General features: G+C 40.3%; 1 protein-coding gene across 4 annotated transcripts in view; it reads right to left on the bottom strand.

Annotated features, from left to right (window-relative positions):
* The window catches only part of ext2 (exostosin glycosyltransferase 2), a 187,928-nt gene that overhangs the window by 57,484 nt on the left and 113,255 nt on the right, over positions 1 to 17,189 (bottom strand). For all 4 annotated transcript variants that reach the window (XM_033038616.1, XM_033038613.1, XM_033038614.1 and 1 more), the window contains 4 exons: positions 13,360 to 13,476; positions 11,902 to 12,097; positions 4,025 to 4,164; positions 2,790 to 2,883 (listed from right to left, as the gene is read on the bottom strand). In XM_033038616.1, coding sequence (XP_032894507.1) covers positions 2,790 to 2,883; positions 4,025 to 4,164; positions 11,902 to 12,097; positions 13,360 to 13,476 — 547 coding nt within the window. The remainder of the gene's footprint in view (positions 1 to 2,789; positions 2,884 to 4,024; positions 4,165 to 11,901; positions 12,098 to 13,359; positions 13,477 to 17,189) is intronic.

A 17,189-nucleotide genomic window follows, 5' to 3' on the forward strand; every position in this document is an offset into this window, starting at 1 on the left:
CGTTTCCGGTCGAGACCCTTCTTCAGATCCAAAACGTCACCCATTCCTTCTCTCCAGAGATGCTGCCTGTCCCGCTGAGTTACTCCAACATTTTGTCTCGACCTTCGATTTAAATAAGCGTCTGCAGTTCTTCCCTACAGGTGATGAAATGTGGTTCAACTCAAGAAATAAAGATATGTTAGAAGAAATAAAGCTATTCAGGGAACTTGTGAAAGTAGCTGCAACTTTCTCTGTTTCGTAACTGATCTCGCTTCTTATCTTCAGACAGAAGGGTCTCGACTCGAAACGTCACCCATTCCTTCTCTCCAGAGATGCTGTCCTGCTGAGTTACTCCAGCATTTTGTGTCCACATTTCATCACATATTTTATTAAATACTACTTGTGCTATTCCACCTCCAACCTCCTTATTCAAGACATGCCAATTCAAGATATATGCCCAAATTATTTTTTGATAGAGCAAAATTGCTGGAGTTATCTGATATCAGCAACATTCATTTTCCTACGTGAAGTCTCCTCATGATTTTAGAATACAAAATGTCTCAAGCGATTTAGTAATTTCAGTAATAATTATACATTGAAGCTTTACTGGTTATTGAGCTTTGCAAGATACCATGAAAGTCCACACAAGCATTGCATAAATACACACCTTCTAAAGACATTTTTGATGACATAAATTTCAATTGAAATTGCCTTTGGAGGCAATATGTGAGTTCAAAGCAAAAGTTATCAGATCTAACAAGTATATATTTATTTTATATCACTGTGTAGCAAAATACCTTCATAAAAGAATGGATGGCAGCTTCAGTCAGCTGAAGGGCCTGTTCTTCTGCTGCACTTCACTATGACTAAGAAATGAGCTGCAACTGCAATTGTCCCAGATCCACTCACAGTAACAGAAATGTACATGATTTTAAACTAGCCTCATGCTAATTTTTCAAGGATGGATAGAGTCATAGAGTGATACAGTGTGGAAACAGGCCCTATGGCCCATCTTGCCCCATGCCCCATCTACACTAGTCCCACCTGCCTGCGCTTGGCCCTTAACCCACTAAACCTGCCCTATCCATGTAAGTGTTTATATGTTTCTTAAACATTGCGAAAGTCCCAGCCTCAACTACCTCCTCCGGCAGTTCGTTCCATACACCCTTCACCTTGTGTGTGAAAGTTACCTCAGGTTCCACATGTGTCCTTTGTTTCTCGATTCCCCCACTCTGGGCAAGAGACTGTGTGTTTACTCAATCTATTCCAAGATAGATATGATAAACTTCAACTTAAGAGGACTAGTATCCATAAAGATAGTAAGTTGTAAGAAGTTTTCTTTGAAAGTCTTGTAAAGATTGATTAGAGTTGCAGGAACTGAACATCACAAGCACTCACCACTGACGCACACTTTGAATTTTGCTTGGTAAACGATAGCGTTTCTGCTCGAAGCAGCCAGATGTGGTCCATTCCAAGGTTAGAGAGCAGTCTACTGCTGCTGATGATACATATGTAACGGGAACATGCAGACAGCAACTGAAGCTGTACAAGGGGCCATTGCCCATCTGGGCCCATTTACTTTAGTGACCTATGGACAACTGTGAGGATAGTTTAAAGAATAGAACTTTTGTGTACATGTGCTCTTTAAAAAAATCCTTTGATTTTAAATGAACAACGCAAGACTCTACAGATTAGGATGTTAATGTAAATGTAAAGAATGTTTTGTGCACAACAATAATAGCAGCTATTTGCCAGCCTGGTTCAGTGGTAGTGGGGTAATTTCTGAATCAAACAAATGCCTGTCAGATTCATGCTGTCTCTTTCGTGGAGTTTAGATGAACTGCAACATTGTCAAAGGCACAATCTTATTGATGAAGACAACTAGAGCAGAACAATTTTACTATCCTAGTTTAAAAGAGCAAGTAGCCCAGTGCGGTCCTAACTGACAACATTTCTTCAAAGTCTAAAAAAGACCAGTTTGCTTGATCTTTCTCTACATTTATCTGGTGACTGCACTTGGAAGTGTAATCATGAAGGACTTTGGGATTATCCAATTTTGTAATACAATCTTGTATATCTGCATTACTTTAAACATTTTAACTTGAGATTGGAGTAAACATTCTGTGGAGCAGCTAAAGGTTATACAAGGTATTGTAGAAATTATCAGAGTTAAAGAGGATTGATTATTCTACAGTGCTAAATACTCAGATGTGGTACAATATACCTACAAGTTAAGACATCAAAACTGTGATAATTGACTATTTTATAGTTTGTAAATCCCAAAGGCATCTAGCTCATCGGGTTCCTGTCCTCACGTAACCTTGAACACACATGAACACCATTTCCATGCTCCCTTTCAGCTTACCTAGCCCATATTCCTTTTATACACACCTCACCCCCAACTCCAGCATTCGCTTTAAATTTAAAGGATCCCTCTTTCTCACTCCCCCTTTAAACTCACCGTAAAATATTAATTGGAAAACATTATGTTATTGTGCAAAATCTTAAATATAAATATCGTCTGGGCAATCTGTCAGTGCGCAGGTGCCAGGCGATCAGAGTTATAATAAAATGGAAATGGAAAACTTTCATTTTTATCCACAAATCATGAAGAAAATATTTTCTTATTCATCACCCAAATGTTATTCTTCATACTCTGTAATCATCCCTATATATTTGGTGACTCCTGCCCGTTGCACATTTTGCAATCATCTTTACTGTTTGTATTATTGTGTAAGCAACATGGAAGCTCTACCAAATCCACTTGCAATTTGAAGCCTCATCTAGAGAAGAGATTCACTGTGCCATACCCGCTTTTGCATGTCTTCAATCTGCTGCTGAGGAATAGTCTTCAAAATACTGTACATTTCAGAAAGTTTGTCTTCTGGTATAACGACAGAAGCTCTGGAAAAATAAACCGATGATAATGGTTAGTTGATCCATTCAACTAAAACCACTATGTTCTCCTCTCCCACTGATTTATGCTGCCGAAAAGCAGACAGTACTGCTGTGCCTTGTAAAGTCAAACCCACATGTGAAACTTTAGCATCAATAGTTTATATCTGTAGAAAGTAATTCAGCAAGCAATTAAACTCTGATTAGGACCATGGACTTGAGTGCTTGTTATTGTCACTAGGGATAAAGTGTCTACATCTGCTCAAGGCAACATTGGGCATGCTGCCACCTTCTGCATATACTGTTCCTCCCACAAGCAATCTCTCATGTTGAGGACATCTTGTTTCCAATCAAGCAATTTGCAAAGTGGAACACAAGCAATTTCCATTTGGGTTGGATTTCAGCTCCCAGAGAGTCTTGGTAGCACATGGACGTGGAACAAGGCAAGTCGAGACCATGACTTGCTGCACAAACTAAGCAATCTGTGTGTGCCCACTGTAATATCATGGAAATATAGATTTTTCGTTTTGTTTAGAGATACAGCGCGGAAACAGGCCCTCTGTAGAAAGATATCCTTGCTTCTGTACCTTCTCCTGGGTGTATATGTATGTTTGTTCTCAAAGACAAGAACATCCAAGTTCTTTTGTATATTCAAAAGGCCCAATCTCTCACTGTCAGCTTGGATTTTTACCATCAAAGTGAATAACACCACACATAATGCATCTGCCACATTTTAATCATCTTGGCTAAATTGTCTTGAAACCTGTGTATCCTTCACAAACTCTCAATCCTCTTCAGTTTTGTGTTGCAGTGCTTTAGCTATGAATAGTGAGAGGCCTGGATAGAGTGGATGTGGAGAGGATGTTTCCACTGGGCGTGTCCAGGACCAGAGGTCACAGCCTCGGAATAAAAGGACGCACCTCTAGAAACAGGGTGAGGAGGGATTTCTTTAGTCAGAGGATGGTGAACTTGTGGAATTCATTGCCACAGAAGGCTGTGGAGGCCAAGTCAATTAATATTTTTAAGGCAGAGATTGATAGATTCTTGATTAGTACAATGTCAGGAGTTATAGGGAGAAGGCAGGAGAATGGAGTGGGAAGATAAAATGGGCCAAATTGCCTAATTCTGCTCCCATCACCTATGAACTTACCTTTTCCAGTCCAGCACTTCGGAGAATGGGAGGATGTAAGAATCGCCAACAATGACTGGAATGCAACCTGCCTGAAGAACATCACTCAGGATAGCTTGTCCAAGCCGTGCTCCACGCAGCACGATGCAAAATGTGGCTTCCTGTCAAAGAGATAAGAGATCAGCCTGTCATTCATCATACCTGCAAACCTCTTTGGTTAGATTTTAGAGATACAATGCAGAAACAGGCCTTTCAGTCCACCGAGTCCCTACCGACCAGCGATCACCCCGTACATTAACTATCCTACTCATTCGGGACGACTTACAGAAGCCAATTAACCTACAAACTTGCAAATTTTAGGAGTGCGGGAGGAAACGAGGGCACCTGGAGAAAACCCACGCGATCACAGGGAGAAGTCCAAACTCCCTACAGACGTCACCCGTAGTCAAGATCAAACTCGGGTCTCTGGCACCATAAGACAGCAACTCTACCGCTGTGCCACTGTGCTACCTTTAGGCTTCATGCTTTTTTATTTTCTACTCTTTTCATTTATCTATGTACATAAAGCTCTGCTGTAGGAAATGGAAGCATGCAACACAGGAACAGGCCCTTCAGCCCATCACACCTGTACTGATACAAGTGCAAATGGTTATCTTCTATTTTCAACCAAAGAGTGAGACCTACGGAGAGGGACATTATGAACAGCAAAACAGAGGATACAAACTAACCCAGAGCAGCATTAACAGTTTGCAGAGAGAATCTCAGACTACAAGAGTTTAATAGATCACATTAGTTATCTAAACCTCAGCTGGAATGAAATCTGAAATTATTGCAGATACTGAACATTTTTGGTTTTATCACTCATTTAAAAATATGATACACGACCTCTAAAAATATAGAGTGTAGGAAGGAACTGCAGGTGCTGGTTAACACGAAAGATAGACACAAAATGCTGGAGTAACTCAGCGGGATAGGCAGTATCTCTGGATAGAAGAAAGCGGTGATGTGTTGGGTCACTGGATTACGCAGCATTTTGTATCCATCTTTTAAAAATATAATAATAATAAATTTTATTTATGGGCGCCTTTCAAGAGTCTCAAGGACATCTTACAAAAATTGAGCATGTAGAGGAAAAACATGTAAGGGGAATGAAATAAATAGTAGAGACATGACTAGTACACAAAGTAAAGACAGAATTCAATACAAAACACAGTATGAGGCAATTAATGCACAGATGAAAAGGGACGGGGACGTGGGGCTAAGGATAGGCAGAGGTGAAGAGATGGGTCTTGAGGCGGGACTGGAAGATGGTGAGGGACACGGAATTGCGGATCAGTTGGGGGAGGGAGTTCCAGAGCCTGGGAGCTGCCCTGGAGAAGGCTCTGTCCCCAAAACTGCGGAGGTTGGACTTGTGGAGATCCTTAAATATGAGAGGTCAATACTGTACAATTTATAAAAGCTAGAACAATTCCATTGGTCATACGGAATGAAGACGGTTGATGCCAGAGGACAACATAGCTGTGCATTTATATAGCACCAACTGCAGGAATATATTTGAAGCTGTTATTGGTCGATGTATCTATAAATGTGTGCAAGATTCACCAAAGTCCCATGTGAAAAGTTTGGTCCCAGAAAAGGCTGAATAAGCATTTACAAAATTCCAAGCCACATACACCACAGAATAAAAAGAAACATACTTGAATTTCTTTTCTAATCCAAATTCTTGTGTACCTGCATGCTATTTTTATTGATGCTACCAGAGACACCATAACCAGAGAGTCAAAAAACACTTTAAAAACAGCCACTTGACGACCTGGTTCGGCAACTCGAATGCCCATGAAAGAAGAACATTGCAAAAAGTGGCGAACATGGGCCAGTACATCACGGGTACTGACCTCCCCACCTTCGAAGGGATCTACAGCAGGGGCAGCCTCAAAAGGGCAGCCAGCATCAGAGACCCACACCATTTCACTCCAGGCACAGGGAAGAAGGTATAGGAGCGGGAAAACTGCAACGTCCAGGATCAGGAACAGTTTCTTCCCTACAACCATAGGGCTATTAAACACTACAGCCATCATATAGGCTCCAATCTATGTAGACTTAGGGGCATTATTTTTGACTTTGCACTATTATTGTTTATTTATTTGTCGGTTTTTAACTTTTTTTGGTTATTGTGGGTTTTACAGAGTACTAGGTTTATATATCTGTCGTTCTGCTGCAAGTAAGAATTTCATTGTTCCGTTTCGGGACATATGACAATAAAACCCTCATCTTGTCTAGTCTCTTGTAATAAACTGAGGGATGCTAAATATAAAAATGAATTTGTGAATTTGTTTACGTAGTCAAATACATTTTCACATTAAATAGAGAAATTGCACATAAAGCAACAATTGTACGAGTCTCAAAGTGAAAGAACTCCTTTGACATCCTTGTGAAAGATGTGCGTTTTTGCAGAATGATGCTGAATGGGGCTAGAAGGAAAAAACGATCAAAATTGAAAGCAGCAATTTGGGAGAATTTATACTGTCCTATGACAAGCAGAGGTTGAGTAATCTCACCTAAACATTAAAAGATACCAGAAACATAATGGCGCATGAAGTCACTAGTTCAACTTCAGGACAGCAAATACAGATACTACTTTGGCATGAAAGGTCGTATGGCAGCAAGGTTTTCTAAGTAGTGTCATAAATCTGGAGACCGAGTGGTGTATTTTTTCCTTCAACATACCCTCACCCCACCCCACCCCCCCTGTAATGAAGAAGGTTGACATGATAGTTGTGTATGTATTTTGATTTAAGTGGCCTTTGAACACCATGTGTAGGAGTACCTTTGGGATTGAACATATGCCGAGCTTCTCCTTATCTGGACACCCAACAGCAAATCTTTTCCATCTGTTGTTATAAGCTTCTTCAAACAATAGTTTCTTGAAGAGTTCACAACAGAATCATCTAAAGTAATGACAACCTTTTCAACCTCGGGCTGCAAACCTCTCGTTTCTTCTCTACTCTTTTACACATCAATAAAAGAGAATTAGTTTGGTTGGCATCCACATCTTTAAAATGATAAAATGACAAAGAAAATAATTCCACGAGGATTCTATATTCAACCACACTCTGTGTAATGGCTCGGTTTTCTCACTAAGTTATGCAGATATATTCCATTCTCTGCTCCCCAAAACTAGCATATTCTTGGCATGAAAAAAAAATCATACGATGATCTTTGTTAAAAACACAATTGCTGGAGTGATGGATTGTCATAGCTCAAAAAGAACCACTTTCATTAGAAAGTTTTTTTTCTATACGTAAAACTAATCTTCCATCTGAGACACAAAGGGATTTTTCACATATTTTCTATCGGACACTGACAGCTTGATTCACCTCTCAACACCTTTGATCAGTTGGGTGTGCAACTCTCTTTCAATGGTATGATAGCATAATCTAGAGAGATACTCCTTATTGCAGGAGTGTCGCACCTTAGGAAGTGCTAAACATTAAACTCTGGCTATGGACATCTTGTATAGCACGCAACAAAGGGGTTTTCACTGTACCTTGGTACACGTGACAATAAACAAAACTGAAACATCTGCCATTTGGCTCATTCCAGCTGATGGTACAAATCCAACACAGGGAATTCCCCAGGTGACTTCAACATAAACATCACTCTTCTTTCAAAAACAATTATTTTAAAATGATTATGTTGTAGCGAGTCCAAACTTTGTGATCAAACAGTTACTTTATTCGGTGAGAAACGTTTGACATACATGTGCGTTTGGGACTAACATATTGAGTCATTGCTGCTGCTGCTGAGCGAGGTGTTGCCTCAAGCCCAGCTACCTGTTGACTGATGATCTCAAGGTAAGATCTGCTGACGTAGCAGGACACTCCCCTTAACCCATGAGGTCATGTGACAGTCCTCGTAACCACTGACGAGGGTTCGACAGTGTGTGGTCTGACCATCAGGTGACGCCACAATGTGATGAAAAATACTTCATTATTTTTGGAAACAAAAGTGAAAATTTCGGGGTGGCCACGGTGACGCAGCGGTAGAGTTGCTGCCTCACAGCGCCAGAGACCCGGGTTAGATCCCGACTACAGGTGCTTGGCAGTACGGAGTTTGTACGTTCTCCTTGTGAGAAGGTTGGGTCTTCTCCGGGTGTTCCGGTTTCCTCTCACACTCCAAAGACGTGCAGGTTTATGGGTTCATTGGCTTCTGTAAATTGTAAATTGTCCCTAGTGTGTAGGATAGTGTTAGTGCATGAGTGATCGTTGGTTGGCACAAACTCAGTGGGCCAAAGAGCCTGTTTCCTTGCTGTATCTCTGAAGTCTTGTCTAAATCTTTAAGATTCATTAAAATTATATTAACATCCAATAATATTTCTGAAGGGTCCCGACTCGAAACATCACCTATCAATGTTCTCTGGAGATGCTGCCTGACTCACTGATATACTCCAGCACTTTGTGCCTATATTGGTAAACCAACATCTGCAGTTCCTTGTCTCCTGGATTTCAAATGTATCTAATTATGGATACAGAAGACATTTTAAATGGCTGATTTTTTTCTAAAGATTAGAGGGATGACATGCTTGGATTATTCTCTAACCAAAGTTTTTCAATTTCCTGAATCTCAGACTAAAATACTGACTTAAGCACTGCAAAATGTGTTAATTTCTTCTAAATGTAACATTAATGGATGTATAAGCTTGTGATGGATGCATCCAATTTTGGAAAAGCAAGATATCAAATATGTACTTTCATGAATCGTTACAGAATAATGCTCCTGCAGAGAAGGATGCAATTTAAAAAAATACTTTAAAGTTTAATAATACACAAGGAGAAAATATTGTCTCAACAACATTCTCACATTTTAGTATGTTCTTATGTTCCAGAGCATTGTGTAGTGTAATCAAAGTGAACTCGCCAAGTTAAAGGAAAATAATGCATGTGAACAAAGTTTCATCAGAAGTTTTAAGGATCTTCTTAGATGAAAAGAAAAGGCAACTAAGCTTTGAGGGAACTCAAGAGTTCAGAGTTAGACAATTTAATGCACATCTGCTTTTGTTTTTCTATTCATTCAAGGGATCTTGACATTGCAGCAAAAAGCACTGCCATTTAGTGTCCATCTCCGATTGTCATCTTGAGATGTGGGGGTGAGCTGCCATCTTGAATTACTGAGATATCCATGGCTTGTTAGATGGAGATAATGTTATGACCCAGCAATGAAGAAGGAATATCATGGAGCGAGCTTGATGTGACAGACAGTTGAAGAGGAAATAAAAACAGTGCTGGCCCGATGCATCACCTATCCTTTATTTTCCAAACCGTAGAGGTCACAGGTTTGGTGAGCATGTTGTCAAAGCTTTGGTGAATTGAAACAGAGTATCTCATGGATGATGTACAGCATAGCCACAAGATGTGAATGTTGGAGGTACCGATTATACAGGATAGAGGATGTAGTGTCTATGACCTATCAAACAAGTAATGAATGCTTACAGGGCATGTTTAACTGCTGCAAGCTCACATTTGGCAGTCATCATTGAGGGCTTGGCCAGCTCTGATATAGAGGAACTTCACAGCTGCATTTGGCGATAGTCATTGAAGTCCCTTGTTGGCCTCAGAACTTCATCCAAGTGGTTTTCAAAATATAGAGTAGAAAATGTATATACAAATTATAATATGCTAACCAACATACTTTATCTATTAATAATCTGATGGCATGACACCTCATGAGGACCATCAGTAATACTGATCCTTCCAGTGCTCCAGTCTTCAAGCACACATACATTGGTTCTGGTGCCCATATGCTGAAGCAGCTCTGTGATGGAGAAGTCTGGGATATTGGCGGAAAGATACTAATCCTTGCCCAGAAATTGGATCCATTTGTGCTTTTTGTTTTAAATACATAAATACACGGATGAGGAAATATGCCCCTTTTGAAGTCTATGAACTGCTGCCTCGGCCAAGGCCACCCATTGGAAAATTAGATCTGATGCTTCTTGTCACAACTGACACCGGCAATCTTGCCTGTTCTCATTTGCTGTTTTATTTGCCTCACATGATGATGTTATCCATCTGGTTAGCACATTTTAACTTCTTGTGTTCAAAAAGTTGTTGAAAAGGTTGCCACTTCAGTAATTTATGGAAGGGGTACACAGGGAAATAGTGAATCTTGTATAACTTGGAGTAAGATTGCTGTCTATCATGGTGATTGGACATTATCATTCACCATCTCACCACAGCTCTTTTTCATTCCATTAAAACTGCCATTCATCCAAGACATGGGTAGGAAGGAACTGCAGATGCTGGTTTACACCGAAGATCGACACAAAAAGCTGGAGTAACTCAGCGGATCAGGCAGGCAGCATCTCTGGATGGAAGGAATTGAGTGGCGTTTCGGGTCGAGACCCTTCTTCAGACTGCCAAGACATAGGATGGGACAGCAGCCCCCGGCACTTGGATTTTCTCCAAGATCTTCAGTTTCCTCCCACACTCCAAATATGTACAGGTTTGTAGGTTAATTGGGTTGGTATGGTTGTAAAATTGTCCCTATAGGGTAGTGTTAGAGTGCAGGAATCGCTGGCCGATGCGGACCCGATGGGCCGAAGGGCCTGTTTCTCTAAACTAAATTAAAGTACAACTGTTGATGTTTTGAATGAAAAAACAAGTACTGGAATTGTGCATATCCAAGATCTGGAAAGTTGTGAAGATGTAATCCATTCCATTCTCCATACATTTAGCTGCCACTCTTTTTGCTCATCTCTTGTAAGCAGGCAAACAATCATGTGGACAAAAGCTGAAGAGCAGATGTGGAATAGTTCTGCACCAACGAGGTCAACGTACAATTTGCACTCAAGTCTCTGAAGTGGAACTGAAGCAAAGTTTTGATTTGAAAGCTGTGGTGCTGCCAATGAGGCATGGAATTGCCACCAATTGCACAGATTTGAAGTAGAATTATAGACTCATGGCGCACTGGTGGTGAAATCTTGTTTTATTTGCTCTTTAGCAGTCAGCTTTGTCTTTTGTTCACAAACCTGCTCACACCAGGTTCTAACCTTTGTTCCGCACACAATTGCCATCAAACCATCCCCACATTTCCCCCGGAATCAACTCCCTCTGCTGCCATTGCTGGATGAGTTCACCTCCTACAATGGGAGATATGCCACCGTCTGCCTATTACAATGCTAGCAATGTATACTTTGTCAAGTCACAGTGAAATTCTTTGCTTGCATACTGCTGCAAGGTATGCAAATAGTCGCCCGTAAAGGGCGCTTAAACTTACAAATTGCTCCCCCCATGCATGCATGCATGGGTCACAAGGTGGACTAAACGGCACCTCCACTGTCCCGTCTTCAGCAATTAGGAAAGAGGTTATTAGTTTGGAGATACAGCATGGAAGCAGGCCCTTCAGCCCAACAGGTCCATGCTGACCTTCGATCACCCATTCATACTGGTTATCCCTCTTTTGCATCTACTTCCTATACATTAGGGGCAACTTTTGGGACACGGGAGGAAAGCTGAGCGCCCGAATGAAACCCATGCGGTCGCAGGAAGAAAATGCCGACTCCACTCAGAGACCACAGGAGGTCAGGATCAAGCCCAGGTCTCTGGCGATATGAGGCAGAAGCTCTACCAGCGGCGTCACTGTGCCGCCCACTCTCCCCCCTTCGGGTGGTGCCAATATTTGCCTGCTTAAAAATGGCCAGAAGGACGTCAAAATGCATCAAGTGGGAAGTTGCACCAGCTGGTACAAATGTGCCTGTAACTCCCCTCTCCCCCTCATGGTCCCACAGACACAGTTCAACATGGTTAATGAGTCTAGGTAGAATATTTTTGCAGTAGTATCTGGAGAAATAATAACCATCTCAAAACTATGAATGAAATTTAAAGAATCATCAAACATACCTGCAGAATCTGTGGATAGTCGAAGACCTGATTTTTGTGGCAGCGCTTCCATGTGGAAGAAACATCATCTGACAAATTGGTGCATTTGTCTAGGATCAGGAGCGCATCCTTGTGTTCTGTCTCTATTGTCTCCAGTTCAGAACGGTATTCCGAATGGATAGCAGTTTGCGCCGACAAGATAAAATACATCCGGTAACTGAAAGATATTTTAAAAATATACGATCTCATTGTCAACATTTAAAAAAATTGTGTTGCAAGTATTTACAGCCCACAATATCCCAGTGAAGTTGACTTTACCTCAATTCGCCTGTAAATGTTTTAAAGCAACTAGTTGATGCAAAACACAACTCATCTTCCCAACAAAAAAAATTACATGCAACTGCCCTCAGTAATCAAATGCTTACCTTGTCTTAAAGAACATAGCTGCCAATTCACAATGGGAGGCCACAAGCGATTTGCTTAAAAATTGACAATGCAAATTTCTACTATGAACCTTTGTAAAATACTTCTTCATTCATTGACACTTTAAGGTCAAACTTAGCCACTGGATGTGGGGACATTCTCGTTTTGTACCCTAGCAACTGCGCACGGGAAGACAGTAAAGTATCGTGCAGGAAGGAACTGCAGATGCTGGTTTAAACCAAATATAGAAACGATGTTGGGTTGGGTCTGAAGGGTCTCGACCAAAAACGTCACCCATTCCTTCTCTCCAGAGATGCTGCCTGTTACTCCAGCATTTTGTGTCAATTTACAGTACATTCATGCCCTTCTCATCCCATGACCGAGAGAAGCTGAAAAGTCGATGGCTCATTCATGATTTATAAGCCATTCAAACAAATGCAGCTGCTTGGACATGGGTGTTTGTAGGTTAATTGGCCCTTTGTAAATTGCCTTGAGTAGCAGGGAGTGAGAAAGTAAGATTACGAAGAACCAGTGTGAATGGGAGATCGATGGTCAGCGTGGACTCGGTAGGCTACAGCGTCTGTTTCCATGCTATACAGTATATCTAAACAATCGCTAAACTAAACTACTGTTAGCCGATTTTAAATGACAGCAACAGAAAGGTAAAACTCAAGGAACTGACTTTCAATAATCTAAGGTCTTCAGAAATCAATGCAAGCCAAATAATGGGAGGTTGTTTCACAGATCTTCGTTGCAAGCTGGTACCAATTTCACTAACATTAGTTTTATTCTTTTTCAAATACATGCTAAGTGGATTGTAACTATGGAATGTTCTCTTCACCAAAGCCAAATTTGCTTTATTGTGAAGGAGGAAGTGTTTCACTTCTTTATACTTTAAATATAATTTAGAATGAGAACGTACATTTTAAACTTGCAGCAAAACAAACACAGATGGATGACAAAACTGTCCAACAAAATTAGAATCATGTATCCAACACTGACAAATAATGGATGAACATCTATTTTACAGCTAGCAATGTCCTTGTTTGTTCTTACCCTGGAATCTTCTCGGGTAGATTGGCTTCTGTCAACATTGGACTAAAAACTGGAATACTAACGTCATAACCTTGTCGATACGTCCATGTGGAAAATCCCCCACCTGCAAGGAGCGCTCTAGGAATAAACAAACAAAATTACAAAACTTACACAATAATGAAAGGCATAGATAGAGTGGATGTGGAAAGGATGTTTCCACTGGTGGGAGAGTCTTGGACCAGAGGTCATAGCCTCAGATTTAAAGGGCGCTCTTTTAGAAAGGAGGCGAGGAGGAACTTCTTTAGTCAGAGGGTAGTTAATCTGTGGAACTCATTGACACAGAAGGCTGTGGAGGCCAAGAGTGCATTTACGGTCCTTGGATAATCAGCAGCTAATGAGTTAATTTTGTTCTAGATAGTTATTAGAAGCAAAAGTAAGTAATTCCAAAATAAGCTGTTTATATCTAGATTATCAAGAGGTTTTATGACAGTGGTCCAGCAAGGAATAGCCTTGCTTCACACACAACACAACTTTTTGCTAGAGACATCAATAGCAATAGCAGCAACTGCAGACAGACTGCATATTGTTTCCTCCCGGCACCTTGTCTCTTGAGGGCATTGACTCATGGAGGAAGAATGAAAGCTGGAAACCTCCTGGTAAATCGGCTGATTTGTGGTTTTTCCATGTTCATGCTTAATTGTGGATTTAATTCTGCACTGATCTTGTGATATAATATTGTGCTGTCTTTAATAATGGAAAGCTGTGACTGGTTGCAGTCATTTTTCTTTAAATCTCAAAGCTTCTGAAGCATTTTAGAGCCAATTTGTTTTCCTTTTAAGAGAATCCAACTACTCTATTACTCAGCAGATGAGAAATTGAATTAAATTGCAAGTGCCATTGCTTGACTTTTCACCCATTTAATAGGTATTGTGGTTATTATACACTAAAGTTATTCCTTTTATGTCCATCTGAAGATGCACACATACTTAAGAAAGAAAATTATTAACAGATGCAGTGCGGTGGAAAATGTCTTACAGACCTGTTTTATGATGTATGAATACACATTGAAAAATGCCATGACTTCTGAGAAGTTAAAAGGTATACATACTGCATAGTAAAACTCTTGTTTTGAAGAGCATCAAGTTTTTTTTTTTGTTTATGCCAAAGGGAAAATAATGAAAGGAGAATCTTGTGAACTTGAGGAATAGACCACACCGACATATACTTCTGACAAAGCAATAGTGCCGTTTACCACAGACAACCTGGCAAAAGTGCACTCAATTCCACATCATGACTTTGGAAAATTAAAAAAATAGAAAGACATACTTAGAACATTTCACAACCTCTTATGGTAGGTCAACACGATCATAAGGTCAATTATTCCACAACTGAAACTAACAAGAGCATAATCATATGATCACCTTTTCTTGATCTTGTCATTTTCAATTACATGATGACTAAGTACATGTTCAACAGGAAAAGATCTGCAGAGCTTATGGTCAAAATAACATTGGATTGTCAGACATCAAAACATATCGTACATTTCAATAGGGGTGCAATATTAAAAAAGGAAATGCCTAGTTACAGACCAAATAACTCCTATATCATTACGGTGACTAGTGTACTGGAGTGGCTGTGAAGTGCGCGTGATGTCACCGAGTTGTGAACATCTCGGCATTAGCTGATGTTTATTACTGATGGGAGTAGAGAACATTTCATATTTTATAGAATTTTATCCAGAGATGCTGCCTGTCCCGCTGAGTCACTCCAGCATTTTGTGTATACCTTCGATCTGCAGTTCTTTCCTAAACAGACCAAGCAACTGTCTAATTGATTGAGGGACTGACCAAAAAAAAACAAAAAAAAACTGCAATAACCTAAAAGGAAGTACAAATCCGAATGGATGAACTCCATTTTAAATCAGGTACAGAAAAACAAGGAGAACACTCAACGGATGTCTCAAATAATGTTCTCAATATCTTCAAACACAATTAGTTAACAACATATAGAGACTCCACGAATCATATAAGATGTACAGCACAGAAATGGGCCATTCTGCTCACCATATCTGTGGTGAATACATGAACTGAACATAGTTGTAAAAGTATAAATAAGAAAAACAGACTGTGCCTAATGAATAAGATTCAGTTTCAATGCCCTTCAAATATTTCCACCTGAGAGAGAAGCAGCAGCAGCAGCAGCAGCAGCAGCAGCAGCAGCAGCAGCAGCAGGCACGGCAGGAGGCTTGGTCTGCACGCTTCAAGTGAAGCTGTTTGGAAAGTTGGCTAAAAGGATGAGCATCACAGTGTGGAGTACTTGGTGCAAATCATTTGTTTACTGCTTTTTATTGATTGGGTATGCTAAACATCTAATATTATATGATGTTTTAGCTGTTGGCTTATTATTATCACATGTACCGAGGTACAGTGAAAAACTTTGCTTTGCTGCCTGCCCAAACAGATCAGATAATACTGTACATAAATACAATCAAGTCAAACTCAAGTACATTAGGTAGAAAAGAGATTTGGACTAACCATTTACAAACTCATGCTTTCTCTTCAATAATCTGACATCAGAGTACGGTTGCCTGAGCATATGTTTATTTAGGAGCCTAAAGATGGCCTGCACACTGCTTCATAATTTATCAATTACAAATCAAAAGGAATTTGGGAATGTACAATTAGTAAGATTGCAGCCAACACAAAATTGGTGCAGAGTCAGAATGTTTTCCCAAGGTAGGGGAATCTCCAACTAGAGAATACAGGTTAAAGGTGAGAGAAAAGAAACAGAAAGTAGATCTGAGGGATGAGTTTTCCCCACACACAGGGTGGTGAATGTCTGCCAAAGCAGGCAAGAGGAAAATGACTGCCAGACATTTATAAGGCATTTGGCAGAGACACAGATAGAGTAAAGTGATACACGCTTGATGCAGGGGAATGGGATTAGTGTGTACAGGCATCACTGTATGGATGAGGTGGTCCATAAGGGACCAATTCTCTGCTGTACCTCTCCATGATTCCATGACTCAGAATTTCTGGCCATTCTTCAATCAAATGGCAATAAAGTCAATCCCAGCCACGCGTAGTTGTTAACGTGAGACAAGGCGAGCAAAGGAATAAAATCCAGAATTGAATTTACCAGCCTATATTTGGAATGGCACATTTAACAACAAGGACACTGGTGAAGCTAATTCATTTGATCGGACTAATTTTACCAGATTTTTAAAAATGACACCACTGTGCATTTTCTTGGATGATGCATTCATACTTTATGCCTTTAAAGTGGAAAATTTTAAGCGATGAAACTGCCAGGAAAAAGGAAGCAGTAATTTAGCATGAGGCTCGTATTCCAATATCCCGTGCCAGAATGTAACTGGCCGCTTGATAGCTCTCTGCCCAAAGGCTTTTGAAATATTTCTAAATTATGCAAATTGTTTTTAATATTTTTTATATAGTTGATCATCAAATAGATACACAAACAATATGTTCAGGTTTATTATTGTCACATGTACAGAGGTACTGTGAAAAAAAGCTGTGTTTTGCATGATATCCAATCAAATCTGCTAATTCTACACTAAATACAATTAATTAGTCAAACACAAGTACCACAGATGGAGCAAAGGGGATGATGCAGAATACAGAAAGCATCAGACCTCAAGACCAAAGAGAAGAATTGGCCCATCGAGTCAAGTCCACCGATGAGTTAGGTTTAGCTCTTAGTGCTAACGGAATCAAGGGATATGGGGAAAAAGCAGGAACGGAGTATTGATTGTGGATGATCAGCCATGATCATATTGAATGGCGATGCTGGCACAAAGGGCCGAATGGCCTACTCCTGCACCTATTGTCTAT

The sequence above is a fragment of the Amblyraja radiata genome, chromosome 20 (assembly GCF_010909765.2).
Source record: "Amblyraja radiata isolate CabotCenter1 chromosome 20, sAmbRad1.1.pri, whole genome shotgun sequence".
Lineage (NCBI taxonomy): Eukaryota > Metazoa > Chordata > Chondrichthyes > Rajiformes > Rajidae > Amblyraja > Amblyraja radiata.